This window comes from Leopardus geoffroyi, chromosome A2 (assembly GCF_018350155.1).
Source record: "Leopardus geoffroyi isolate Oge1 chromosome A2, O.geoffroyi_Oge1_pat1.0, whole genome shotgun sequence".
Taxonomy (NCBI): domain Eukaryota; kingdom Metazoa; phylum Chordata; class Mammalia; order Carnivora; family Felidae; genus Leopardus; species Leopardus geoffroyi.
Window position 1 is genome coordinate 162,129,143 of NC_059331.1, and position 27,012 is coordinate 162,156,154.

The following is a 27,012-nucleotide window of genomic DNA, read 5'->3' on the forward strand; positions in this document are numbered from 1 at the left end:
GCACGCTCTCTCAAAAATAAATGTTAAAAAAAATTTTTTTAGGGGCGCCTGGGTGGCGCAGTTGGTTAAGTGTCCGACTTCAGCCAGGTCACAATCTCGCGGTCCATGAGTTCGAGCCCCGCGTCGGGCTCTGGGCTGATGGCTCAGAGCCTGGAGCCTGTTTCCGATTCTGTGTCTCCCTCTCTCTCTGACCCTCCCCCGTTCATGCTGTATCTCTCTCTGTCCCAAAAATAAATAAACGTTGAAAAAAAAAATTAAAAAAAAAAAATTTTTTTTTACAAAAAAATTTAAAAAATATAAATAAAGAGGACAGGGCACCTGGGTGGCTCAGTCAGTTAAGCAACTCTCGGTTTCGGCTTAGGTCATGATCTCAGTGTGCGGGATGGAGCCCCGCTTCGGACTCTGCACTGACAGCGGGGAGCCTGCTTCAGACTCTCTCTGCCCTTCACCCCTCTCAAAATAAACCAAAAAAAATTTTTTTTAAGTAATAAGAAATAAAGAGGACACCCTCAGCCCACTGAAACTCCATTGCTTTGGATCAGACACAATTCAAGAACCTAGAGACGGCTTGCGGTCAGCGCCCTTCTATAGGAAATACGTGATCACACAAAACAGGTTCTAGAAACAAAAGTGTTTGAAACTTAAAATCCCCAAATAACTTGACAACAAAAAGATTCAAAGTATAGCAGAGTGACAAACCAATGAAGCATGAATGCACAGCAGTGAGAAGTTGGGAGAAACCTTCGAGAAAGCCTGTTCCAGCTACCAAGGCAAATGCTACAAATGCCCTGTTCAGAATTACACAAGACGAAAACTACCTAATTTGGACAAAAACAAGTGACATATTCATGAAACGAACCATTTAAAAAACATCTGTAAAAAGCCATACTTCTATCCATAGAACTTAAATGGGATAGATGAACTGACTGATGAGGAAATCAAGAAAACAAAGACACAAAGTGATGAAATTCAAGGCTCAAATTCTGTTTCAAGTGAGTTTGATTTCCCTGGAATGAAGAGACCAATACCATGACTAATTTAGCACTGGATTACATTTTTGAACAGTTGAGGACCCCTAAAATACAAAGTCGGAGCCTACGGAAGGTCAAGGCCACATCAGCAGCACATACTGAGTGATATATTTTTGGTAAAATTCGTTTTTAATCTGGATGTCTCCTCTGCTTAAAGACCGAAGTTCTCGATTTCACCTGAATCAGTGAGAAACATAAGACACGTGCGCAAGTGAAGACAGTGGCCGCAGAGATGCCGCAGAGGCCCAGAAAAAAGCAACGGACACTCACGAGTCAAGTTTCAGCTCTAAAAGAAAAATTAACACATTGATGATAAAAGGCACTTTAAAAATTGCTTGAAGTACCACTGTTAATTTCACATTGCATTTAGCTCAAAAAAGAGAACTATTCTCATTGTTAGCCTTCCCTCAGCAGAATTTCAAACTTCAATTGTTTAAGAAAACTAAGGATACAAAGAATTCCCTCTTCCAGAAATGTCTGGACTATTTTAGATTTTCAGAGTACTTAATATTTTCACACAGGTGTCTTAAAGTACTAATATTTCAACTAAGTTATTAAAATATATTTCAAGCTAAATATAATCTGAGGGGAATCTTTTCATAACGATTCTGAGGGGAATTTTTACATAAAATAACCTGATCAAGAAAATTGTTAAGAGAAAATTCAAGCAGGGCACTTTTTCTAAAACTTGACAGAAAGGAGAGAGCAAAGAACGTGGAGGGCTTTTTGGTTTTGTTTTTTTCAAAAGCAACCTATAAAATCTTGATGAAAAATCTTACCTTACGGTTTTCGAGCAAAGGTAAGAAGACTGTTACATATCCAGTTCCAACACCTGTATTTGAGTAAACTGGCGATTCTAAAAAACGGCTGCAAATACTAAGTAGCCCCTCAGAAGCTTCTAACGTTTCACCAAATATTGATGCCTCAAATACAGAACTGGGGAGTCCAAGGATTACAGAGCTGGAGCGAACCTTCGCAGTCACCTACTTCCAGTGGTGATTTTACAGATTAGGAAACAGGACTAAAGAGATAATCTGAGTAGCTGGTTAGCTGGCGGCAGGGGTGCTGAGACCCGCACCCAGCATGCTTCCCCACGTGCAGGAAGAGCCACCTCCCCTCCCGGTAACATACAACACTTCTCAAATACTTGAGCTCATTGTCATGTGATAATTATGACAAAATAAATGATCACAGGGAAGTACAAAGTGTCAAGTTTATACATTAACTTCTGCCCAAAGTACTGACCTTGTCTGCTCCGATTCGAACTTGGTATTAAGAATTCTTACTGAACATACATACTTAATAGTTGTAATCCTATAAATTCTCTGTACATCAGAGATCTCAGACTATTAAGTATCTTACAAAATGACTGTGTCAATGCTCAGAGCATAGGACAGTAGTAACAGCAGGCAGTGACGAGAGCCAACAATAAAAGTTTCTGTGTTCAAAGCACACAGGAAGAGGCTCCAGGCATGACCTCACTGAATCCCCCACAAAATCCTGCAAGCGTTAGGATCCTCACCCCCATTTATAGGTGAGGAAAATCAAGACGTAGGGAGGTTAAGTCACTCTGTTAATTACATGGCAAATATGAACTCCATATGTCTCAATTTTAATCATTACACATCTGAAAACTAAAAAAAAAAAAAAAAAAAAAGTCAACCATCAGCTACAAACTTTGGAACACTGTTTCTGAAATTCTAACTATTAAAAATGTTAAAAGCTCTACAATTAGCATTAATACGCATTCCAAAAATAGACTTACATAATATCAAAAATGACAAACGGGTTTTATACTTAAAATGGATTCCTCTGTAGGCCACTCAGATAATAGAAAACCCAACAAAACATTTATTCCGGGGTTCTACTTTCGATCCTATGTAAGCACATAAAATTTCCCAACCTTAATTTCTCAGCCTGCCTTCCTTCCCTCCCTATCAGAAATGTGTTACCTCTTTAGAGCCACCACAATCAATTCAGGAGCTGACCCTGGTTCCTCTAACAAGCGTCAAAGACAGACTAGGCAGCCAATTTTAGGCTGAAACTTTTATAAAGAATTTACATCGGGGCGCCTGGGTGGCTCAGTCAACTCTTGATTTCAGCTCAGGTCACAATCTCATGGTTTGTGGGACTGAGCCTTCTCTCTCTCCCTCCCTCTCTGCCCTTGCCCCACTCGCATGCCCTCTCTCGCAAAAATAAATAAACTTTGAAAAAAAAGCAAGCAAGAAAGGAATTACAGGACTCCCAAGTTTGCAGAACAACCCGTTTCCAATTTACAAAATGGATCATGGTCTAAAAGTTATTTGGAATACAAAGTGGAATTTGTTCCCAAACCAAAACCATTTATCCTTCAAGGTTCCTTTGAACATGTAAGTCTAAGAAAAAAGACCATGGTCAGACAGATACTCAGCTTCTGGCTCGGATGAACTGCAAATCCCCCTAACCATCGAAACTTCTTCCTTACAGACAGCCATGGTAGACACCCCTGACATCTAAGTAACAGGTGAGACCAGGTATCAGGCTACCACACAGAAATAATTAAAACAGAGAACGTTCAAAAAGGCCCTTCTCCCCAGAAGTTTAAAAATTCCCCCTTAGGGGCGCCTGGGTGGCGCAGTCGGTTAAGCGTCCGACTTCAGCCAGGTCACGATCTCGCGGTCCGGGAGTTCGAGCCCCGCGTCGGGCTCTGGGCTGATGGCTCGGAGCCTGGAGCCTGTTTCCGATTCTGTGTCTCCCTCTCTCGCTGCCCCTCCCCCGTTCACGCTCTGTCTCTCTTTGTCCCAAAAATAAATAAACGTTGGAAAAAAAAAAAAAAAATTTAAAAATTCCCCCTTAGACAACGAGTTAAAAAGAAAACCTAAAACGTTCCTTAAAATTCCTGAAGAATAATAATAAACAACAGAACCTAAAAGAGGCTGAAACAGTGCTCTAGAGACGATTCATTGTATGTTAACCACATATATCCAAAAAAGAGGGAAGAATGAAAACAATGCAAAAATCTGACTCATAAAGAGAAACACAGTAAATACTGTAAAACTAATACAGTAGCTGATTCTGAGAGAAAAATATAGGAAACAGATTTTTAAAACAAAATACAGAAACCACTTAAGTTCATCAAGAAAAATGGGAGAACGAAACATTAATAAGCAGGAAAAAAAATCACTGGAGCACTCAGGTTAACTTTATCCAAATAAATTTCAAAACTTGGGTGAAATAGGTAACTTTTCAAAACTGATCCAGAAGTGATAGAAAACGTATCTGCTAGTACCACTGTTATTTAACACCGTACTGAAGATATCAGTCAATGTAATTAGACAAGGAAAGAAATTAAAGTCATAAAGACAGAGAATCTCAGTAATTGCCGATAGTCTACCTACAGAGCTAGAAAACTCAACAAAGAATCCACTGAGAAATTATTATAAACAAGGACAATTCAGAAAGGTATCAAGCATCCGACTTCAGCCAGGTCACGATCTCGCGGTCCGTGAGTTCGAGCCCCGCGTTGGGCTCTGGGCTGATGGCTCGGAACCTGGAGCCTGTTTCCGATTCTGTGTCTCCCTCTCTCTCTGCCCCTCCCCCGTTCATGCTCTGTCTCTCTCTGTCCCAAAAAAAATAAATAAACGTTGAAAAAAAAAATTAAAAAAAAAAGAAAGGTATCAAGGTATTAAACATGTAACATTTAAAGAGAAAAAGCCCAGCAACAATCCATTAATACCTAGAACTCATCTTACAAAAGAATGTACAAGAACCACGTGAAGAAAATTCAAGGTTACTAAAGGACACAAAAGGAAACTTGATCATATGGTTACACTTAATCCTCATTTTAAAATGTCAATTTCCCCGTAAGTAATTTATACATTTAATGGAATTCCAATAAACATACTACCTAGACTTTTTTTTTTTTTTTAATTAAACAAACTGATTCTAAAATTTACATTAAAAAAACAAGAAAGAATAGGCAGGAGATCTCTGAATAAAGCCTCCTGGAAGAGAATACAAAGAAAAAGACCCAAGCACACGTGGTAACAGGCAAGGAGGGCGGCACAGCAGTGAAGAGGGAACTTTCCAGTAAGTGGCATGGAAAACGACTAGGCAGCCTTGGAGGTGGGGAGAAGTGGATCCAAAACTCTATCAGAATCACTCGCTTCCAAAGGATCAAAGAGTTAAATGCAAAAGAGTGAAGTCAATACACGGTGGACCAGCTTAACTTGCACTTATGGCAAATGCTGTGCAGGTACAGCCAAGGTCATTCACCGCAGCGCCGTGGGAACGAAAGGCACAACACGATCCAAATGCAGGATTCCGCTGCCTCCTACGACAGAAGGCTACGCAGCTCTCCAGACAGGAAGAGCGTCTACACCATGAAGTCAAAACAGGGAGAAGCCTCACTAGTATGGCACCTTGTGAGAAGGACAGTCAGGAAAAGAACATCTTTGCATTTTGCCGGAAGATACTACAGAAAGATACAGAAGAACGGATGTTAGTGGTTTAAGGAGTGAGGTACAAACGCTACGCACGGGGGCAGAGGTGGCAGGGAGAATTCACTGGACACCTTTTAATACATTTCTGAAGTGTAGGTCATGTAAATGACGACCTGTTTAAAAAATAACAATAAAGGGGCGCCTGGGTGGCACAGTCGGTTAAGCGTCCGACTTCAGCCAGGTCACGATCTCGCGGTCCGTGAGTTCGAGCCCCGTGTCGGGCTCTGGGCTGATGGCTCAGAGCCTGGAGCCTGTTTCCGATTCTGTGTCTCCCTCTCTCTCTGCCCCTCCCCCGTTCATGCTCTGTCTCTCTCTGTCCCAAAAAGAATAAATAAACGTTGAAAAAAAAAAAAAAATTAAAAAAAAAATTGTTAAAAAAATAATAAAAACAAGCCAAGTACTGTTTTAAGTATTTTACACATAATAATAAAATTAATCTTCACAACAGCTTATGAAGCACTATGTTATTCTATCAGAGAGAAAAAAACTTAAGGCACAAAATGCTATAGCTAACATGCATCTAACAATGGATTTACTGGTTCATTTTGCCTAGGAAACATTTCCAGTCTGTGAGATTCTGCTGAAGTTGATGGAAAGCAGTGAATCCCTACACGATCCGTCGAGGCGGAATCCCAAAGAGACCGGCCCTGGTGAACGAGGAAGCAAGGGGCGCAGCAGCTGTGGACCCCGCCGCTCCACGTGCCACGGGTGGGCAGCCCCGCCTCCCACCGGAGCGAAGCTCACTAGTCAATGTCCCCCGCCTGACGGAGGAGGGACTGATCAGGTTCAAGGTTCATCACTATTACTCAAATCTGAAGATCACAATAAAATAACTCATGTGGATCATGTTCAGAAGCAGCATCCACTTCCTGATTCATCTGCACAAGGAAGGTACGAGAATGCTACGTCTACAAACTGGACGGACCATTTCACTGACTTCCACGCGACCATTCGCTATGGTGACACTTGGATGCAACTCATAATATTCTTAAGAACTGGGCATAACTTGGGGCGCCTGGGTGGCGCAGTCGGTTAGGCGTCCGACTTCAGCCAGGTCACGATCTCGCGGTCCGTGAGTTCGAGCCCCGCATCAGGCTCTGGGCTGATGGCTCAGAGCCTGGAGCCTGTTTCCGATTCTGTGTCTCCCTCTCTCTCTGCCCCTCCCCCGTTCATGCTCTGTCTCTCTCTGTCCCAAAAATGAATAAACGTTGAAAAAAAAAAATTTAAAAAAAATAAAAAAAAAAATAAAAAAAAAAGAACTGGGCATAACTTTATAAACCAACTGGGTGTAGGGATGCCTGGTTCAGTCGGTGGAGCTTGCGACTCTTGATCTCAGGGTCAGGAGTTCAAGCCCCACACAGGGGGTAGAGAGTACTTAAAAAATACAATCTTTGGGGCGTCTAGGTGGCTGAGTCAGCCGAGCATCTGACTCTTGATTTCAGCTTAGATCATGATCCCAGAGTGGTGGGATCGAGCCCCACACTGGGCTCCACTCTGAGCGTGGAGCCTGCTTCAGATTCTCCCTCTCCCCCCAGCTCATATCCTCTCTCTCACTCTAAATAATAATAAAATCTTTAAAAAATAAAAAAATGAGGGGCACCTGGGTAGCTCAGTCGGTTGAGCGACCGACTTCACCTCAGGTCATGATCTCAAGGTTCGTGAGTTCAAGCCCAAATCGGACTTGCTGTTGTCGGCCTGTCAACACAAAGCCTGCTTCAGATCGCTCTCTCTCTCTCTCTCTGCCCCTCCCCCACTTATGCTCACTCTCTCAAAAAATAAAACATTAGGGGCGCCTGGGTGGCGCAGTCGGTTAAGCGTCCGACTTCAGCCAGGTCACGATCTCGCGGTCCGTGAGTTCGAGCCCCGCGTCGGGCTCTGGGCTGATGGCTCAGAGCCTGGAGCCTGTTTCTGATTCTGTGTCTCCCTCTCTCTCTGCCCCTCCCCCGTTCATGCTCTGTCTCTGTCCCAAAAATAAATAAACGTTTAAAAAAAAATAAAATAAAATAAAATAAAACATTAAATAATACATATTTTTTTAATTAAAAAATCATTGTAAAGAGAGAGAGAAAGAGGGAACAAGTGGGTATGGGGCAGAGAGAGAGGGCGACAGAGGATCCAAAGCAGGCTTCGCGCTGACAACAGAAAGCCCGATGCAGGGGCTCAACTTCACGAACCATGGGATCGTGAACTGAGCCCAAGTTGCATGCTTAACCGACTGAGCCACCCAGGCGCCTGTCAACTGCAGATATTTTTAAAAGAAACTTATTCAGAGAACCAAAAAAAAAAAAAACAAAAAAAAAACACTAAACAGACAAAAATACCTACAAACATCTTTTTAGCCCATTTCTTATTCAACAAAATGCGTTCAACCATACGGCAGTGCTGCTCTAGGCTCTGAGATGGTTCACGGTCACAGCTTCGCTACAAACAAGTGCTAGGTGAGCCTTTATGGGAACACCACTGACCCGTATTCCACGTTAGTGGGAGCCGGGTGGCCCAAGTCAAAGACTCCACAGCAACCGTCAAGCAACAAACTGCGAAACAACGGTCCTCTGATCCTAGCATAGTTCCCCATCTTAACCGCCAGGCGAAATGATCAATTCTAGCTGCGATCAAGGACACCGCTTCCCGGCGCTGGACGACAGGACCCACAACAGACCCCAACGAGGGCGCGCGGCGGCCGCACTTACGGTGCAGGAAGCAGTCGTACTTGAAGCACCGCCTGCAGAAGAGCGTGTGGAAAGAGTGCAGGCTCTGCTCCCTCTGCACGGACTTGGCGTTCGGCCCGTCGATGTTCGGGGTGCACTCAGGAGGAAGTGCCCCCGGGAGCTGCTGCTCGGTCAGTTCTTTATACCTGACGGCGACCAGGGAAAAGGGAGGTGAGGGCACGGCAACAACTCCTTCTCTGAAAATAAAGTTTCTGAAAGGTCCCCTATAGCATCTGTGATGTTCATCGTGCCTCGGCCACACACAAGGAAAAGGTCTGACCTAAAACCATCCTTATTTAGATGAAGAGCCAATTAAACATTCTGTCCGGTATATCAAGAATCAAGGCGCAGTCAGTTAAGCGTCCGACTCCTGATCTTGGCTCAGGTCATGATCTCAGTTTGTGGGTTCGAGTGCCTCCATTGAGCTCCATACTTGGGATTCTGTCTCTCCTTCTCTCCCCCCCTCCCCAACTTGTGCTCGCTCGCTCTCTCTCTCTCTCTCAAAATAATAAATAAAAAAGAATCAAGTTCAGGGATGGGATTCAGATCATGAAAAATGTTACCACATTAATTAAAATAAACATCAACTACACTGACATTTCTGTAAGTGTCCAGAGAAGTTCTCCTCTCCAAGCGCTACCGGAAATCACGCGTGTGTTTACTGGCACCACGGTAAGCGCCGTGCAGGGAAGCACCTCACGTACGTGGTGTCGAGAACCCCACAGCACCATGAACACAGGAAGCGCGGGGGGCCGTCGGCTCCGTGAGTTCTACTTCTGACAAACCAAAACGCTGAGCTACGCACCATACAAGGCAAGACTGCCTCAAAAGAGCAAATCTTACTTTTCCTTTAGTTCTTCTGCTGTGCCCTTATCTGGAAACATTGAAGAAATGGCTTCAAAAATTTTATCGGAAGGAAATTTCCGAGGCGGGCGGCTTTCTTTGTCTGTATCAGGAAATAAGAAAGGGAAAAAAGATGAAAGAAAAGCAAGTCTTTCAATCTTGCATTTCCTCCACACAACTACATCTAACAAAGCTAATTTTCTACGAAAATTATCAACTCTGTGTTTCACTTACTTCTGACATATGTCACATGTCTGCATGGAGTGTCGGCAGGCCAGACGAACAAAACACTTAAAATCAAATATGGGAAGTTTCAGGTGCACCAGGAGGGAGAAGCCCCAGGGGCTAATCCCAGCTCGGCTACTGACTGGGTCTGTGACCTTCTTGCCTGGTCACCTACCCACTGGGGTCTGATTCTTCTTTGTAAACTCAAGGAGATGAACTACATGACCGCGGCCCGTCACAAAAACATTTCGCTTCTTTGAAATCGCAGTTTCTCCCCCAAGCTCTTCTGTGCTGTTTACCGAGGAGCTCTGCCAAGTCTCCGCCGACTCTGGACTCTGGATCGGGCCGCTCTGAGAAGCCGTAACTAGCATAGGGCTCAAAAGCAGGGCTCTCGAGCCATTCAGAGGGGTGACCAGCACAGGGTTCTGGGTTGTTTCTTCCTCCAACAGCGTACTAAATAAGCTACTTAAGTGCACTAAGCCCATCTCTTCGACTATAATAGATCTGATGCCAACAGCCACCGCTGGTGCACGTAAAGTGACTGGCACACTACTTGTGTGTAACGATCAATATATCGGAATGACGATTCTGATAACTCCCCTGCAAAACCCCCCCAAACAGTACATTCTTTTGTTAGGCAAAGGAAGTAAAGACACTCAAGTACAGGATGAAACGTTACAAAGGACACTCTAAGATGCTGTCAGGACTGCACACAAACCTAATGAAGAAACTTACCATCTCTGTTCTCCTCCAGATCTTTCTGTTTTTCTTCTCTTTCATCAGGGTCATCGCCATCATCATCATCATCATCATCATTGTACTGACCAAGAGCATTCACCAACTCCACAAAAATTTCATCATTTATAAACCCGCATTCTGAAATTCATCAAGTCAAGTATCAGAAATATACAGAGGAAGGTGGTAATGCCAAGTTGACGCCGTTTCTAACGTGGAAGAAACAGCCAGAGCCTGTTAGCACTGGAACACTGCTGTTCAAATGAGGAGGGAGATCACCTTCAAGGCTGGCCTGAGGCAAAGTCAGGAAGAATTCATCTTCAACACCTGTCATCTTCTCTTTACTCACCCCCCAACTCCCTCCAGAAGTCTCCAGTGCCTGCCACTATAACCTGATGCCCTAGAAACGAACTGTGGCCTCGGCCTCCTCCCAACACCGCAGCTGACAGCCCTCACTTTCCCCAGAAGAGAAGGGACCATGACGACGTTACACATGCTACCCTCCTGCCAGACACTGATAGGATCCCATGGACACCAAACGCAGAAGCCGTGAACACGGGGACAGAAATGCAGGAACTGCGGGAGGTAAGGGGGACATCTTTCTGAGCACAGGGCCTTCTGGAGCCCATGTGTCACGTAAGCAGAGCCCCGGTCTTAATTTTACTGTGAAGGAATCTTAAAATCTACATACACTCAAATCGTCCTATCTAATTTACATGTTACTGACATTATAATTTATGAGACAAGCAACTATGCATCATTTTCAAGTTAGCAAAAAGGATTCTTCAATTTAAAAGTAGGGAAAACATTACAATTTTTAGGCTGGTAAGCCCAGGCCAATCCAGCAATAAACTTACTTTTAATATTAAAAAAAAAACCCATGTTCACACCTATGCTTACAAATTCAGAATCTCTCTCAATGCTTTGGCCCCTTTTTCCCAGAGATTAAACACATGGCTCACCTCTATCCCCGTGTACTTTTCCATCATAGTTTTTTATTAGCTCTTCAATGAAAGTCCCATCCTGGTCTAAAACTTCATCCCCCATATAAGGAATGTTATGTAAAACCGTTTCATCTTCCACCTAAAAATAAAAAATATATTTTAAAAGCAGGCTTATCCTAAGTATCAAAATATTTTTTAAATCAACGTAGGGGCAACTGGGTGGCTCAGTAGGTTAAGTGTCCTACTCTTAATCTCAGCTCCTGATCTCGCGGTTCGCGGGTTCAAGCCCCACATCGGGCTCTGCGCTGATGGCGCGGAGCCTGCTTGGGATTCTCTCTCTCTGCCCCTCCCCAGCTTGTGCTCATGCTCTCTCTCTCCAAATAAATAAACTTTAAAAATAAAATTAAAAATCAATGTAATGTAAAATACAATTTCTAAAGTAGATGTCTTTACTCAGTTCTCCAGATCTAAACTAACAACAAACTCAAAGCTATAAAAAAAAATAAAATAAAAGACCCCTTCCACCAAGAAGCATTATATGAGAAAACAAACTGTTCACAGCGGAAAAATTTTAAGAGAAAATACTCTATTTCCCTAATCTAACAGGTCATCAATCATTAAAACTTACCATTATTTTATGCACCTCAAGAAAGGAAAAAGTATCGCACATTACGCTGTGACCCATCAATTTTAAGGCAAACCCAGAGTCTTAGAATCGATAAAATAAGGCTTATTAAAACCACTTATAAATAGCCATACAAAGTAAAAAAGGTAAGGATTTCCAAACTTCACTTAATGATCTAGTTATTCGGAGACCTTCAATATAATAAAAATCTGGGGATATAAAATAGATTATCATAAAGGTTATGCCAAAAGGATTTACCCTTATATGTAAAATAAGAACATTCTACAATGACATAAAATATTTTGATACAGAGATAAACAATCTCTGTATAATGCTAATCAAGATGACAGAGGAGTTTCTATAAAGGTCTGGAAGACAACAGGGGGGAAAAAGGCACTAACTTAGCAAGGAAGAACCGATCTGAGAAAAAGTTCAAACAGAAGGGAGAACCCAAGGACACCAGGGACTGAAAGCAGACGTGTGGGAGGAAGAGAATTTTCAATAAAGAATAAAAAAGACAGTAATTATAAAGGCCAGAGGGTTCTGAAGTCCATATTTAAACAAAGTAGGACGGAGCTGTCTTAAGAAGCCTTTCAAAGGGCGGCGGGGGGGCGGGTATTGTTTAAAAACAGAATTTTAGAATGATAGCTCCGATCAACAGAATGGACTGGCTGAGGGGCCAGGAAGAGGTGGGAGCCAGGGAGTGGTGCCGCGGGCTGGGACCAAGACGGAGGGGGAAGAACACACCAGGAAAAGGCCACCAGGCACTTGGACTGTCACGTAGCAGCAGGCAGGAAAAACCAGAAGGGGAAAATCTCAGATAATCCCCAGGTAACAAATTTAGGACAACCGCAGACTTCAGAAAGACAACAGGATCTTAGGCAAATAGGGAAAAGGGAAATTGAGAGAGAAAGCACACAGGGGGATAAAAAAAAATTAAGATTTAAATTTTAATGTACTGGTCTATCCAGATCCAAACTTACAGACAACTCAAGAGTCCACTTTTCACTAATCCCATTTGCACTAGGAGTATTAGGGGTTTTTTTGGATAAAAGCCACAATTAAGTGACAAATTGCTATTTTGTCTTCCCAACTGTATTCCACGTAACCTTTGCTCCCTCAAACGTATCCTAACCACAGGGTCTGCCTAATTTGCCTCGGTCAGTAACCAGCAAACCCATGGGTAACCCTAAATAATTCTGACTTTAAATACTATCTGCTTTCAGAACTTCAGTCTATGAATATCTGAAATCTCCCTTCAGCTCTTGCAATAGGATTCTTAGACTAAATGTTTTTGCAGAGGGCCTTAAACACACAAGTTTCAGCAATTATAGAAAAGTATCTGAACTTCGTCTTTAATCTTCCACTATAAAATCTTTAAGTTACTAAAGACGTTAGAAACATCTATTTAAAAAAAAAAAAAAAAAAAATCTAAGGGTGCCTGGCTGGCTCGGTTGGTACAGCATGGGACTCTTGATCTCTGGGTTGTGAGTTCAAGCTCCACCTTGGCTATGGAGCCTACTTTAAAACAAAAAAATTAGGGGCGCCTGGGTGGCTCAGTCGGTTAAGTGTCTGACTTCGGCTCAAGTCGCGATCTCGCGGTCGACGGGTTCAAGCCCCGCATCTGGCTCTGTGCTAACAGCTCAGAGTGTGGAACCTGCTTTGAATTCTGTGTCTCCCTCTCTCTCTACCCCCCTCCCCCGCTCACGCTCTGTCTCTCAAAAATAAATGTTAAAAAAAAGAAAATTTAAAAACAAAAAAATTTAAAAACCTAGTAAGCAATTCCTAAAGTAGGCTCACCAAGGACTTGTATCAGTACTTTTCCTTACTATTTTACATATCAAGTAAATAATGAAACTATTGTTTATTTAACAGTCTAAGTGAAGAATTCATACTCAAATTTCTTTTGTTCCATCCTCTTTCATCCTACGTCTATGAAGAATTAAACACCAGCATTTCTTTACAAAAGCTACTGGGCCAGTGTTATCTGTGGAAATATGCTTAAGTTTGTGTTTTATAAGCCCTGAGAATATTTCATACTGTTCAGTATCATTAAATAACACGCTGCCTAAAACTGTTCTCAATATAAAGTTCTCAATTAACAAAACCTCAAAATCATACTGAAATTACAAAATACTGCCCGACCTTCCCAAGGATAAGAACTATAAGCGTCCATCTTTTAACCGTTTTTAATCCCAGGTAGGATTTCTCCTTAACACTTTTCCTTTGGAGAATATTTTAACTAGAAAAGACTAGAAAAACCACAACACCATGAAGGCTTAAAATGGATCTATCCATTAAAAAACACAAAGTGTTCTCATTTCGATAACTTTTTTTACTTATTATCATTCTTGATTCACCTCGACAAGAAAATTGTTTTATTGAAAATAAATGATTATCAAATAAGCAGATGATACATGATTTACATACCATAAAATTCTGCTGTAGGGGAGACCAAGAATACATTATGGGTACTGAAGCGACTGCATTCAGAGTCTTTAATGGGATGATTTGCGTTGGAAAATCCAAGTCACTGGTCACTGAACACTAGAACAGAGAAAATAAAATTGACTCATAAGAATAAAAGGACAGCCTTAAACTGCAGCCATATTCTAAAGAGACACTGCCCACTTAAATCATTTTGAAAAGGAAATTCCTTTACCTAAGACAACACAGTTCCTAAAACCATGAATGATTCTCTCCTTTTTACTCTTTTACTTAGGGTGACAAAAATGCTTCAGATTTTGCAAATTTCCAAAAGCCTCCAACCCTTCCCATACTTACCAACATCAATCAGAATCAAAAACTGTATTTGTTAGCCTCAGGTCAGCTGCTCCTTGCTTTCACTATAAATTTCCTAGCTTGATGCTTAGTTTCTTTTCCATCTCAACCACATGGAATAATAACATATAACACCAAATATGCCTCTTAAAAATCTCACTTAATAAGAATATGGAAACTGTCAGGTTCACCTTTCTTATTTTTATCTTCCCTTAAAAACGAAAACAAAAACAAAAACAAAAAAAAAAACCCCAAGCATCATTTGCTGATACTACCGGACGGAATACAAATACGAAGGGTAAAAACAGATCTGAATTTCGATCACAACAAAACAGAGTGCTATCAATCCTGCAAAAGTATAATCTCGACATTAATAATAACAGCTAATATTATCAGGCACTTTCTACGTGCGAGGCACTATTTTAAACACATCACATGTCTTATCGTATTCTGTCCTCAATACAACACTGTAAGATGGGGACTAATTCTTAGCCCCCATTTTACAGGTGAGAAAAGTCAGGTAAAAATAAGGTAAGCCATACGTTAACTAGATAGGGCTGGAATTTAAACCCAGAAAGAGAGTCTGACTCTGGAGCCTCTGCTCTCTTCCCCACTACACATACTGCCACGATACCGTATCTCTATAACGTGTAAGTGCATATACTCTCTTGAAATACCGTATTTCATCCAACCTACGATGACATCAATTTCAAGGCATTCCATTACTTTCTGTATCACTAAGAAAATAATGTTGCCAGTTAAACTGTAACATAACACTTTCTTATCACAGCAATTCTAAGATGCATTCCAGTTTCAGATGTTAAAATGTTCAAAATTTTGCATCTTTGATTCTATGAAATACGGTAAAAATCTGTGCCCAACTAACCACAGCACCTTCTATCCTGTCTAGGAATCCACCTTTTCTTAAGGAGCACCATTACCCAATTATCAGGCTTCCAAGAATCTTCTCAAAAATACCCTTGGACATCTATTTGTGATCTACAATCAGTGAAAATCGAGTAAAAAGAAGTAGTAAACAAAGCGGAAAATCCTATGTATACACACGTAATTATTAAATGTTTCATTTCCATTTGAGAGGTGTTAAAAATAGCAGGGCTAGATTTGGTGAAATCACAGTGAAATCTCTGGCGCACAGGCCACACCTGGCCCTCAGCATCTCGTCAGGCCAGGGGGATAATGGTGCAATGGTCGGTCACAGTCACTGCAGCACAATAGTTCCTTCCGGTGGAAGCCGGTTTAGAGATCAGAGTAGTTAGACAGAACTGTGACAGTGATTAATCCATTAATTTGCTTTCCAAACGGCAAAGACAAAGATTGTAACACTAGAAAGCTCACTGCTCAAGTAAATGAGAAGGTAGGGAACAGTTCACTCAAACTCCAGAGCCACAATCTTCCCCTGTTCCGCACTTTGGCCTCTGATACAATTCTTCATCCATCCGTCCAATAATCCAGTAATATTAGCAGTTAACATTTATTGAGCACGTACTATGTTGCAGGCACTGTGCTAAGTGCTTTATATATATCTTAACCACTCCTCGTGTCAGCCTTTAGCATCGCCACCTCACAAACGAGGAGACTGAGGTTCAGAGAAGTTCAGTAACTTGCCTAGTCAGAAAGGTAGTAAGTTACCAAGCCGGGAAGGAAGCCGAGATCTGCCTCCGACACCCAAGAGCTTCCTGGCTGTGCGAGGCTCCCGCCGTGGAGCGGCTCCCGGGGTCAACGAACAAGCACAACTGTGCACTGGGCGCCACACGGGAGGGGCGCCTCTTCCCCCAGGCCCTTCTCTTATTCCTGGTACTACCAAGGCGTCTCTCTTCCTCCTACCTAACTGGGTAAGCTTTGGGGCAAGGAGTGGTTATAATTACTGAATCAAGTACGATACACTGTCCAGTGATCTGAAGTGCACACTAACTGTAATTTCTTACCCAAAAAAATTAGAGTTTTGAGGTTTTGTTTTACACCTGGGGGAAGTACATTAACACTGTGACTTTAACTCTCAAGATTAGCCTCCTTTAAAGCTCAGGGGGTGAGGGAGAGCGTGCTGCCTCTCCAACTCTCATGTATCCACCTGCGTTACTCAGCGTCTGAACCCAAGGTCATGCTTAAGGTCAGACGACTTAATATTCGCTTCCACTACCAGACAGGAGGGACGCTGGCTCTGCCTCATCTGTTTGCTCTAAGAATGCAGAAAATACTCTGAATCTACTGAATGAGGTCCGCTGACGTTTCCCCCTGAACAGAAAGAACTTCGAGAAGCACAAAAGATGGCAAAGGCTGTGGCACTTAGTACCACCTCCAACCCCACGACGCTGTCATACCATGACCCCGTCACCTTAATCCTGCACCCTACAGTCACCAAGGGGCCAGAAATCAGCTCTCTGAGAGCAAAAGCAGCTGAGACAGTGCGGTTTTTACCTCTCTGTCTCGCAATGATACTCAGCACAGTGTCTCAAAAAAGAGTAGGCACTCAAAAAATGTTTCTGAATGAGCAGACTGCATTTGCTAATTTTGCCTAATGGAGATTCGCTCCAATTTCCCTTTAAAGCTAAGGGAGCACCTCCTTAGAAAACTGAAGACCTATACCCACACCTCATGATCTATGTAGTTATGTCTAGAAACCGATCCCATTCCTTAACTATTAACCTTAACTAATAACCATATTCCTTTCATTTATGAAGTAATGCTCAAATGCAAAAGCATTTGTTGGTAAAACAAGTTTGGGAATTCTTATTTATTGACTTAACAGAAAAATTACTCAAAAAATTCCAGTTACTTACCAGTAACTTTTTTTTCTTTGAAAATGTATCGTCCTTGACAGTTTATGTAATTAAGTCTCATATCACTCAGAATACTGAAAAGGGTTTTGACCTCATGGGTCTCCAAAGCATTTTGCCCGATCACAGTCAAGGGTCCTGGACTCAGGAACTCACTAGGAGACCTACACATCAACAAATAAAGTTCTCCAATTCTAGTTCCTACTTGAGGATCACACCAGGAAGTTCCTATAGATGATTCATCATCAACGGTAAGTAAAGAAGGAAAAAAAAAAAAAACTATTGGTTTATCAAGGATGCTACATTTTCAGAGAAACACAGCTCACTGGTAAGTAACTGGGTTCCTCTGAGGACGGATAGACTTACATCAACCAGCTGGTACAATAGGCGACTGTGTGGCTGGACCACTGGGAGCTGGAGAGGGAAGTCAAGCCAAAAATAGTAGTTGTAGGAGGACACAACCAAACTGAGACTCTTGGCAGAAGGCTGGTTCCAAGTAAAAACTGTGTTATGGAAAATCGTAGAGGGAAGAGCAGGTGAATGGCCTGCAGGGAAGGGAAAGAAATTAACACACCCTACTATGTGCCAAGCACTGTGCTAGAGACTTTACCAAAGTTAACTTCTTTAAAATTCACCACTACCCTATGAGGTCGGTATGACTCCCCATTTCACAGTGGGACATCCCAAAGGAAAATTGCCATGGCCATTTGGTCTCTGAACAATCCTTAACATCAGAAGGGTTAAGTCCAACTTCCGGATAGTAGGGGGAAAAAAAATACAGTCAGTTAGCCAAGTTAAAAATATTCTTGGATACTGGTTGGTCCATTTAATTCATGCCAGAGACACAATGAACTGTTGATATCGTCTTTCCAAGTAAAAACAATAAGGAACCATCTCACACCTAAGGCGTAGGAAAGAAAGGGTCAACTGCCACCCAAACTAGAGAAAAGCCGAGGAGGATTTCTGACACTGCCTCTATTATTCTTCAAAATCACAGCAGAGAAAAGATAACACACCCAAATTTTAAATTAGCCAGCCCTTCTGGTGAAAATGATAGCGTACACAATTTAATTTCAGACTGTTTTCATGCAAAGGAAGTCCTGAAGACAAAAACTGGAATGAGACAAATACCATGTTTGGGTCAAGAGAAGTGAGAGAGAAGGGAGTCCCTAACCAGGTCTCGGGAGCGGATCAGGAGAAGGGGGGTCCAAGAGACGAGAGGCTCCAGCAGGACAGGGTCAGAAAGAAAAACCGGGAAGAAAAATTCCTGACCAGAGCCTGACACAGACGTATTTAGTATAAGGAGCAAATCGAGGGTGTTGGAGCTAAGAAATCAAAGAGTGGCTCATCCCAGGTCGTACAGCGCTTCCGCTGTTCAGTATGTGATAGAGCCGGCCGACCCGACTGGGGAAAGGACCTCTCTACCTGCAGCGCAGGGGTCCTGTGGGAGTTCACTCGAGCATCACAGAAAGATCCTTTGAGGGCCAGTTCCTATGCTTCTTAGAAAACACACCACACACACACACACACACACACACACACACAAATGCATTTAACACAGAACACAGAACATTTGGAATGCAACTTCAGGAAATTTCAACTCTTAAAACTCTCCCCTGCATCCTAATTTCAAAAGCCTGATTCTGAATGAAAGCAACCATAAAAATACCACCTCGTTAATCCTATTAAAACCCAATGCACAGGGAAAACCCAATGCAGTCTGGGGCCAGAAGGGGGCTACCGTAAATCATTCCTCATAATCTGCAGTTTTGCTATAAACTCCAGTTTTGCTAATGTAACTGGAAATCAGAAATTGAACAAGTCAATACATAAGTTTTGGTAAAACTACAAAACACACAAAAGGCACAGAAGCAGGTAACTAGAGCCATGCAAACTCAAATACCTAACTCAAGAACAGTCCTATGAGCAAGAAATATCATTTGTCACTGAAAAAATAAAAACAAGCAAAAACTGAGAAATGGAAGACAGAGGTTTATTTAAGTCCCTGGTTTCCATAAGCCGTGGCACCACGATCATTCTGAAGCCTTGCTTCCAGGAGCAGACGTGAGGCTGAACAAGTCAGGGCACCAGAGGCCCGAGTTATGCTGGAGACACCAGATCCGCACTAGGCCGTGGTCTCTGAGGAGAGACACTAAGTCCTGGCTCAGGTGGAGATCTGCTCTGGGGACCACCACTCGGGTAGGCCAATTCGGTTGATCTTTGCAGGAAAGATTTGTGACTGCTCCTTTACTGTCCACTGACTACTCAGTTAAGTAGTGTTGAAACAACTAGAAAAGCTAAAAGAGAAAAATATTAAAAACCAAATGCCCCACTCATTTTTCATACCAAAGGAAATTCCTAACAGGTTAAGTATCAAAATATACAAGTGAGGGGCATGTGGCTGGCTCAGTCGGTGGAGCATGTGACTCTTGATCTTGGGGTTGTGAGTTCTAGCCCCATGGTGGATACAGAGATTGCTTAAAACTAAAATCTTTAGGGGCACCTGGGTGGCTCAGGTGGTTGAGCGTCCAACTCTTGATTTCAGCTCAGGTCGTGATCTCATGCAAGATCAAGCCCAGCGTCAGGCTCTACACTGACATCACATAGCCTGCTTGGGACTCTCTCTCTCCCTCTCTGCCCACCCCCCACCCCCCCGCCGACACACACACATGCACCCACATTCTCTCTCTCTCTCTCTCTCTCGACAATAAATAAATTTTTTAAAATATAAAATAAAATAAAACAAAATCTTTAGGGACACTGGGTGCCTCGGTCAGTTAAGCCTCTGACTTCAGCTCAGGTCATGATCTCACAGTTTGTGAGTTCGAGCCCGGCATCCAGCTCTGTACTGACAGTATAGAGCCCGCCTGCAATGGTCTCTCTCCCTCTCTCTCTCTACCCCTTCCCACTCTCTCTCTCTCTCTCAAAATAAATAAACTTTAAAAAAAAAAATTTTTTTTAAATAAATAAAATATAAACATGAAAACTAAAAGGAAAGATAGAGAGGTAATTTATAATCTTTACTTTCTAAGCCTTTAGAAACACAGAAATCGAAAGAAATTCTAATTTGACTATGTAAACGTTTAAAACTTCTATAAACCGGTATTTGCCTAATAGTATGAATAAAGAATTTCTTCTTCTCTCCCTATAAGGTACATCCTACTATTTTGAAATTCTAAATATGCCCAGTCATCTTTTAAAATGTTGGACAGTCTTGGGGTGCCTGGGTGGCTCAGTTGGTTGAGCATCCGACCCTTGATTTCAGCTCAAGTCGTGATCCCGGGGTGGTGGGACTGAGCCCTGAGTCAGGCTCTGCACTGAGCACGGAGCCTCCTTGGGATTCTCTCTCTCCCTCTGCCCTCTCCCCCTCTCAGGCTTTCCCTGTCTGAAATTTAAAAAGGGAGCGCCTGGGTGGCTCAGTCAGTGAAGCGTACAACTCTTGATTTTGGCTCAGGTCGGGTTCATTGCTGAAGGGTGGAGCCTACTTGGGATTCTCTGGCTCACTGCCCCTCCCCACCTCACGCGCCAAGCTCTCAACACATGTGCGTGTGCGCGCTCTCTCAAAATAAACTTTAAAATTTTTTTAAAAATAAAAATGGAAAGTGACATTTGCCCACATCTGAGAAAAATTAAAAATAACTAAAGCTTTGGGGTGCCTGGGTGGCTCAGTCGTTTAAGCATCCAACTTTGATTTCAGCTCAGGTCATGATCTCATGGTTGAGGAGTTCAAGCCCCACATCAGGCTCTCTGCTGCCAGTGCAGAGCCTGCTTCGGATCCTCTGTCCCCCCCTCTCTCTGCCCCTCCCCTGCTCACATTTTCTCTCTCTCTCTCCCTCTCAAAAATAAACATTTTAAACGTTTTTTAATAAAAAAAAAATAAAATAAACCTTTCATGAACCAAAATACACCAGGAATAACATCAAAATGGGAAGAAGGGAGTGGGAATCTGCAAAACATGATAAATAACTGAATATTTAACAATATACAAAAAGTCCTTAAAAATCCTAAGAAACAGTCCAACCTAATTTTAATAGATCCAACACCCTAGCAGTCACTTCAGAGAAGAAATATAAACAGACAATAGAAACTCAGCCTCACTGAATGAGTAAAGAAAAGCAAGCAAACTGTAATAACGTCTTACCTATCACACTGACAAAGATCCAAAAGACTGGTATTATGTGTTGGGAACAGAGAGGAAGAGACACTACCATAAACAGCTGGTAAGGTGAAGATGGAAAATCTTTTGGGGAAACAATGTGGTAATATCTATAAAAATTTACGGGGCGCCTGGGTGGCGCAGTCGGTTAAGCGTCCGACTTCAGCCAGGTCACGATCTCGCGGTCCGTGAGTTCGAGCCCCGCGTCGGGCTCTGGGCTGATGGCTCAGAGCCTGGAGCCTGTTTCCGATTCTGTGTCTCCCTCTCTCTCTGCCCCTCCCCCGTTCATGCTCTGTCTCTCTCTGTCTCAAAAATAAATAAACGTTAAAAAAAAAAAAAAAAAATTTAAATACGCAGGGTGCCTAGGTGGCTCAGTCGGTTGAGTGTCCCAACTCTTGATACCGGCTCAGGCCATGATCCCAGGGTTGTGGGATTGAGCCTGGCTTTGGGCTCCGCACTGAAAATGGAGCCTGCTTGAGATTCTCTCTCTCCCCCTACCTCTGCCCTTCTCCCCGCCTTGCATTCTAAAATAAAAAAAAATTAACTTAATATGCATATCCTCTTGACTGAGTAATTCTATTTCTAGCAACTTCTACAAAATTACTCAATGATACAAAGATGTACAATGAAGGGTATTCGCTAAAATACTAACTGCAAAAATAAAAACTAAAAAATAAATGTTTATCAATTAAGAATAGGGCAGGGAGCCTGTGTGGTCAGTGAGTTGAGCCTCAAGTCAGGCTCCGTGCCAAACCTGAAGCCTGCTCGGGATCTCTTTCTCTCTCTGCCCCTCCCTGCTCCCACTCTCACTCTCTTTCAAAACTAAATAAACCTTCAAAAAAAAAAAAAAAAAAAGAATAGGGCAATAAATGATGTTATATCCAGTCATCAAACACTGAACACTGCATTCTTAGAGAATGAGGACCTGGACAGAGGATTTAAAGTGACAGCCCAAATGTGGGGGGTGGGAAGATGGGCAAAATGGGTGATGGGGGGAGAGATACAGGCTTCCAGTTATGGAAAAAGTCACAGGAATAGAAGGCACAACATAGGGAATATCGTCAATGATACTGAAAATAGTATATGGTGACAGATGGGGACTACACTTGTAGTGACCACGGCATGAGGTATAGAGAAGATAAATCACTAGGTTATACACCTGAAACTAATGTAACATATGTCAACTATACTTTAAAACATAGTTTTTTTGTTTCAGTGATGGCCCAAATTGGCAGGCACATTTTATCTGGCCAGTAACCTTTTATTTTTTAAGTAAGCTCCACACCCAACATGGAGCTTGAACTCAGGACCCTGATATTAAGAATCCTGGTTCAGACTGACTGGGCCAGCCAGGCATCCCTGGCCAGAAACCTCTTAAAATAAATAGTGTATTATTTATATATGACAATTATTTATACAAAATTTACATAATTATTTGTATAACGATAATAATAAATATTATCATTATTAACATGTTATCACATATAGAGAAAGAGATCAGAAAAAAATCAAAAATCACAGGAGTTGTGCTACAGAAACTTTTGTCGTCTGTTTTATATTATTTCCGTGTTATCTGAATTTTCAAGAGTCATTTTGCAATGGCCTTTTAGTTGAAGAGAACAATAAGAAGTTTCATTAACCCAACAGATATTCATGTGACCTGGTATAAAGCTGCCTCAATCGATATAAGGTAGCTGAGAACTCTGCCCAACCCCCCCAAATGGTACTCAAGTGGTATTCTTTTATAAAATCTATTAAAAGAAGATAAAGCAGAATCCTAAGCAGTAAATTTCAGTCAATCCATGTTATCCCAGAAGTTCAAGGTCTAATAAAATCTTATTTCTTCAGAGCAATAAACAATTTTTAACAATGCAAAAGCTAGACAAGCACTTCTTCTGGCTCAACTGGTTTTTTAAACGGCTGTCAAAATTTGGTCTTGCATTTTGGGAAAAGAACTAGTCTTTGTAGATCAACGATTTTTGGTCTTGATCTTTGTAGTCAACTAAACAGGTGACAATGTATGTAAAATACCAACTATTTACACAATGTTCTAGCTGAAAACCAGCAAACTAAAAGCAACTTCTGGTTTATTCGTTGCACAAAATAAACATTTGACATTTTTGAAAAACTCACTTTTCAAATAAGATAGAGAATCTAAGTTTAAAAAATAAACTCATACATCAAGTGTATGATATATATTTAATTACAGGATATTGATAATATAAACTCCGACATCTCAAGTGACCTTTTTTTTTTAATGTCCTTTTGGAAAAGCATTATAAAACCCATTAGTTTCCTTTCAAAAAAAAATAATAAAAGGAAAGCCTCCTTTACGGTCATTTCAGAAAATGCTCCATCTATTTCAGCCTAAAGAAATCCAGAAAGTATGGAAACCAATTTGACAATAAACTTCATATATTGAAAAACAAAAAAAGAAAAAGAAAAAGAAAACAAATCCAGAAAGGAAGCAAAGGCTGAAATGATGTGAGAAGTTAATGTGGTGGGAAGGACTGGCAGAGTTAAGGAAGACAGGACTGAACTCTCCAAATAAACACCAACCAGCACTCGAGAGGCAAAGAGCAGCAGAAAGCGACCTAGAAACCAGTTCCTTGAGGCAACAAGAAAGGATGGCTATGTTCAGACTGACAGCCATCCATTTATTTCTAAGACATGAGAAAAATGACCCAGCTCGCCACCATATTTGCTCAAATGGTTGAGAACCTAGACCTCCTGGTTCCACGATCTCGACATTTACAAAGGAAAGAAAGCACGTTACTGTATTTAAAGTTGACGGTGTACTGCAGAGGGCTAAATTATGTACTAGGTACACTAGCATATCTTTGTAAATGGTAACTAAATTTCTATTTACAATTAATGGAGGAAAGTGCATTATGAGTCAATAAATAATGCAATCACGTGTTTATGTCTAAAGAGACCACGTTTTTGTCTCCTTCAATAAAAACAGCAAGTCCAAACTGCAAACATATAAAAGAACGTACACTGTTATTTTGATAGAAGCCCCTTCCCCCTCCAAAAAATAATCTGTAAACATTAAATGTTACGTGATGAACTCATAATCATTTCAAATATTACTAGGAAAATCAAAATTGTTAAATTGTTAAAATTGTTTAACTCTTGGGGCACCTGGCACCTGGCTAGCTGGGTTGAGCGGCTGACTTTGGATCAGGTCATGAGCTCGCAGTTTGTGAGTTCAAGCCCCGCCATCTGCTCGCTGCTGTCAGCGCAGAGACAGCTTCAGATCCTCCGTCCCCTTCTGTCCGCCCTGCCCCCGCTGGCGCTCTCAGAAATAAAAAAAATGTTAAAAATTTTTAACTCTTCATAAACGAGGACTATGATGTCTTTCTAATGATACTGCTTGTGTCAGACATCCTGAAGTAGCTCCACACTTAAATTGACATACAAAATTCTCGCCATTTTCATCAGTAAACATGACACAAAATTCTTACAAGAACATTAAATTCTCCTGAGAATCTGGAAATGCATATTGGCGGGCTATTTTTAAATTACTAAACCAATCCTACCACTTGCCCAGAAGACACGTCATTTGCGCAAGCCTCTTTCAGTCAGAATACACACAGATGATAAAAATCTCAACGTGAACAATCAATGAAGTAAAGCGCCTTCCAGTTTTTAGCAAGAAATGGACAAATGTTCAAAAGAAATGCACTAATAAGAACTACAAGAGTAACTCCTAAACCAGTTTCTTCATGAAAACTGGAAAACAGACACGACAAAGATCAGGACTACCGACGCGAAGGCTTATCGGAGATCAAGTTTTTTGACTGAGAAGACAAACCAATGAAAGTCACCTATACAAGCAACTGATTGTATAAACAGCCACATATTACATCAGTAAGGTGCACAACCCTTGGTATTTCTCTTAGTGACATTTTTCAAATGAAAGCTCCTTCAAAAGATTAACTGAAGGGCAAAGGAGATCAATGTCAAACATACAGCCACTGTCTTCAAGAAGTCAGAACTACTTTTAAAAAGAAAACTAGGGGCGCCTCCTGTGCCCACGTTCGACGGGCACTTCCGCACAGGCTCTATAACCTCGACACCGGAAAGTGAGCGGCCGCAAGCGCCGTCGGGACACACGCTAAGAAAACGGCACATGGAAGATGTGGCCTCTAAGTGCAACTGCAGAGCCCCTTGCTCTGAAGTCGGCGTCGAGGGCGGTCACCCCATCAGGTCACAGCAGCCTGTGCCAGACGGTCTCCGCTGAATTAACCCAGACAAAAACCTGTCGTTTTAAAACCGCACACAGCTACTTTACAAACACAGAAGGGACTGAAGTCTAAGACTTGAGTGAAAAACTGAAAATTGTCATCGAATGGTGCTCAGGCCACAAAAGATTTCAACTGAAGACGCAGCACTTGCAAAGGATCAGCTTATAAAAATAAGCAGCTAATTAAAACAATGTTATAACAGCACTTCCCAATGTTGAAGGCCACAGACGTCAGGTGTTTGGAGCAACACTGCAGTCTGAACTTCTGCCAAGCCTACTACTAGGAAAGTCTTTGCAAAACACACTACCTCTTATTTCTCCTCCTGCTTCTGACCTACTTCGGACTCCCAACTTTTAAAGCATATAAAAGAAATTGACGTACAGCTGGGAATGCTCAAACCGAAGAAAGATAAACACGGATATACTCTCATCTAAAAAGTAAGGAGATCAGACAGAGATCATTAACGTCCTTTTCAGTCCTAAAATTTTATTATTTTTGTGAGAACGCCAAAAAGCTTATCACAAACTGTATAATCGTTCAGCTTCCAAATGTCAGCGATGATGGTTTTAAAGGGGGAAGTAAAAGATGAATCATTTGAAGCAGAATCAGCTCTCAAGAGTAGCTCGAAAACTAACAGATTTGACCGGGTCAGAGTTCCAGGCAACAAAAACAGAGCTCCTGAGGCTGGGGGTGATTTTCCTCCTTTCCCATCATCCTATTTTGTGAAGATGGTTTTTCCTCAACCTGCATGGGGCACTAAGTTTAGAAAAGAATTTTGTTCCATTAAAATGCTAACTTCTTCTACAATTTCTCATATAAACTCACATTAAAAAGCTAGATATCTTTACACTCAATAATTTATCTCCATTTGACAAAATTAAAAGCAAAATTCAATCAGTAAGTATTCACTTGAATAATCTGTACTTAAGGTTACATCATGAACAATTCAACTTGGACATAAACAGCGAACTTGACTCCTTTTTTAACGTGTCTGAGCAAAGTGTACTCTTCTAGGCCCACATCAGATCATTAGAGCAAGCAAACTGACTGAAGTCTTCCAAGGCTCAGTGTCCTCATGGGGTGGGGGGGGGGAGAGCATAAGATGACCATCACAAACATTGAATGAGGTTCACGTGTGCAGAGTACCCAGCACTGGGTCAGAAATCATCACTGCCATCAACTTTTACTTATAAACAAAAGCTGGACTTTTGGTTGCATTTTGAGATTTGCAATGGGTGGCAAAAAGCATGTACTCCGTGTGTCTACTTCCTCCTCCAGATTTCTAAGATCTATTCCTCTCGGGAGAAGGAACAAGGTTTCTTTTTCCTTTACCTCAAAATTTCCAAAAGGTCCCCAGACAAAACTTTCACATAATTACTTAGAAGCCCCATCCTTATTCCTTTTGAGAACATTCTGACTAGCATAGAAACGAACTCCT

The 27,012-nt window shown here is 41.8% G+C and overlaps 1 protein-coding gene across 8 annotated transcripts in view; it reads right to left on the bottom strand.

The window, feature by feature from the left end:
• EZH2 (enhancer of zeste 2 polycomb repressive complex 2 subunit) overlaps positions 1-27,012 on the bottom strand; it is a 66,771-nt gene that overhangs the window by 13,173 nt on the left and 26,586 nt on the right. For 4 of the 8 annotated variants that reach the window (XM_045496038.1, XM_045496043.1, XM_045496039.1 and 1 more), the window contains exons 4-8: positions 14,023-14,139; positions 10,986-11,106; positions 10,024-10,164; positions 9,064-9,166; positions 8,203-8,366 (exon numbers count right to left, since the gene is read on the bottom strand). In XM_045496038.1, coding sequence (XP_045351994.1) covers positions 8,203-8,366; positions 9,064-9,166; positions 10,024-10,164; positions 10,986-11,106; positions 14,023-14,139 — 646 coding nt within the window. Of the gene's footprint in view, positions 1-8,202; positions 8,367-9,063; positions 9,167-10,023; positions 10,165-10,985; positions 11,107-14,022; positions 14,140-17,534; positions 17,714-27,012 lie in introns of all 8 variants that reach the window. The other 4 variants (XM_045496045.1, XM_045496044.1, XM_045496042.1 and 1 more) reach the window with 2 other exon arrangements.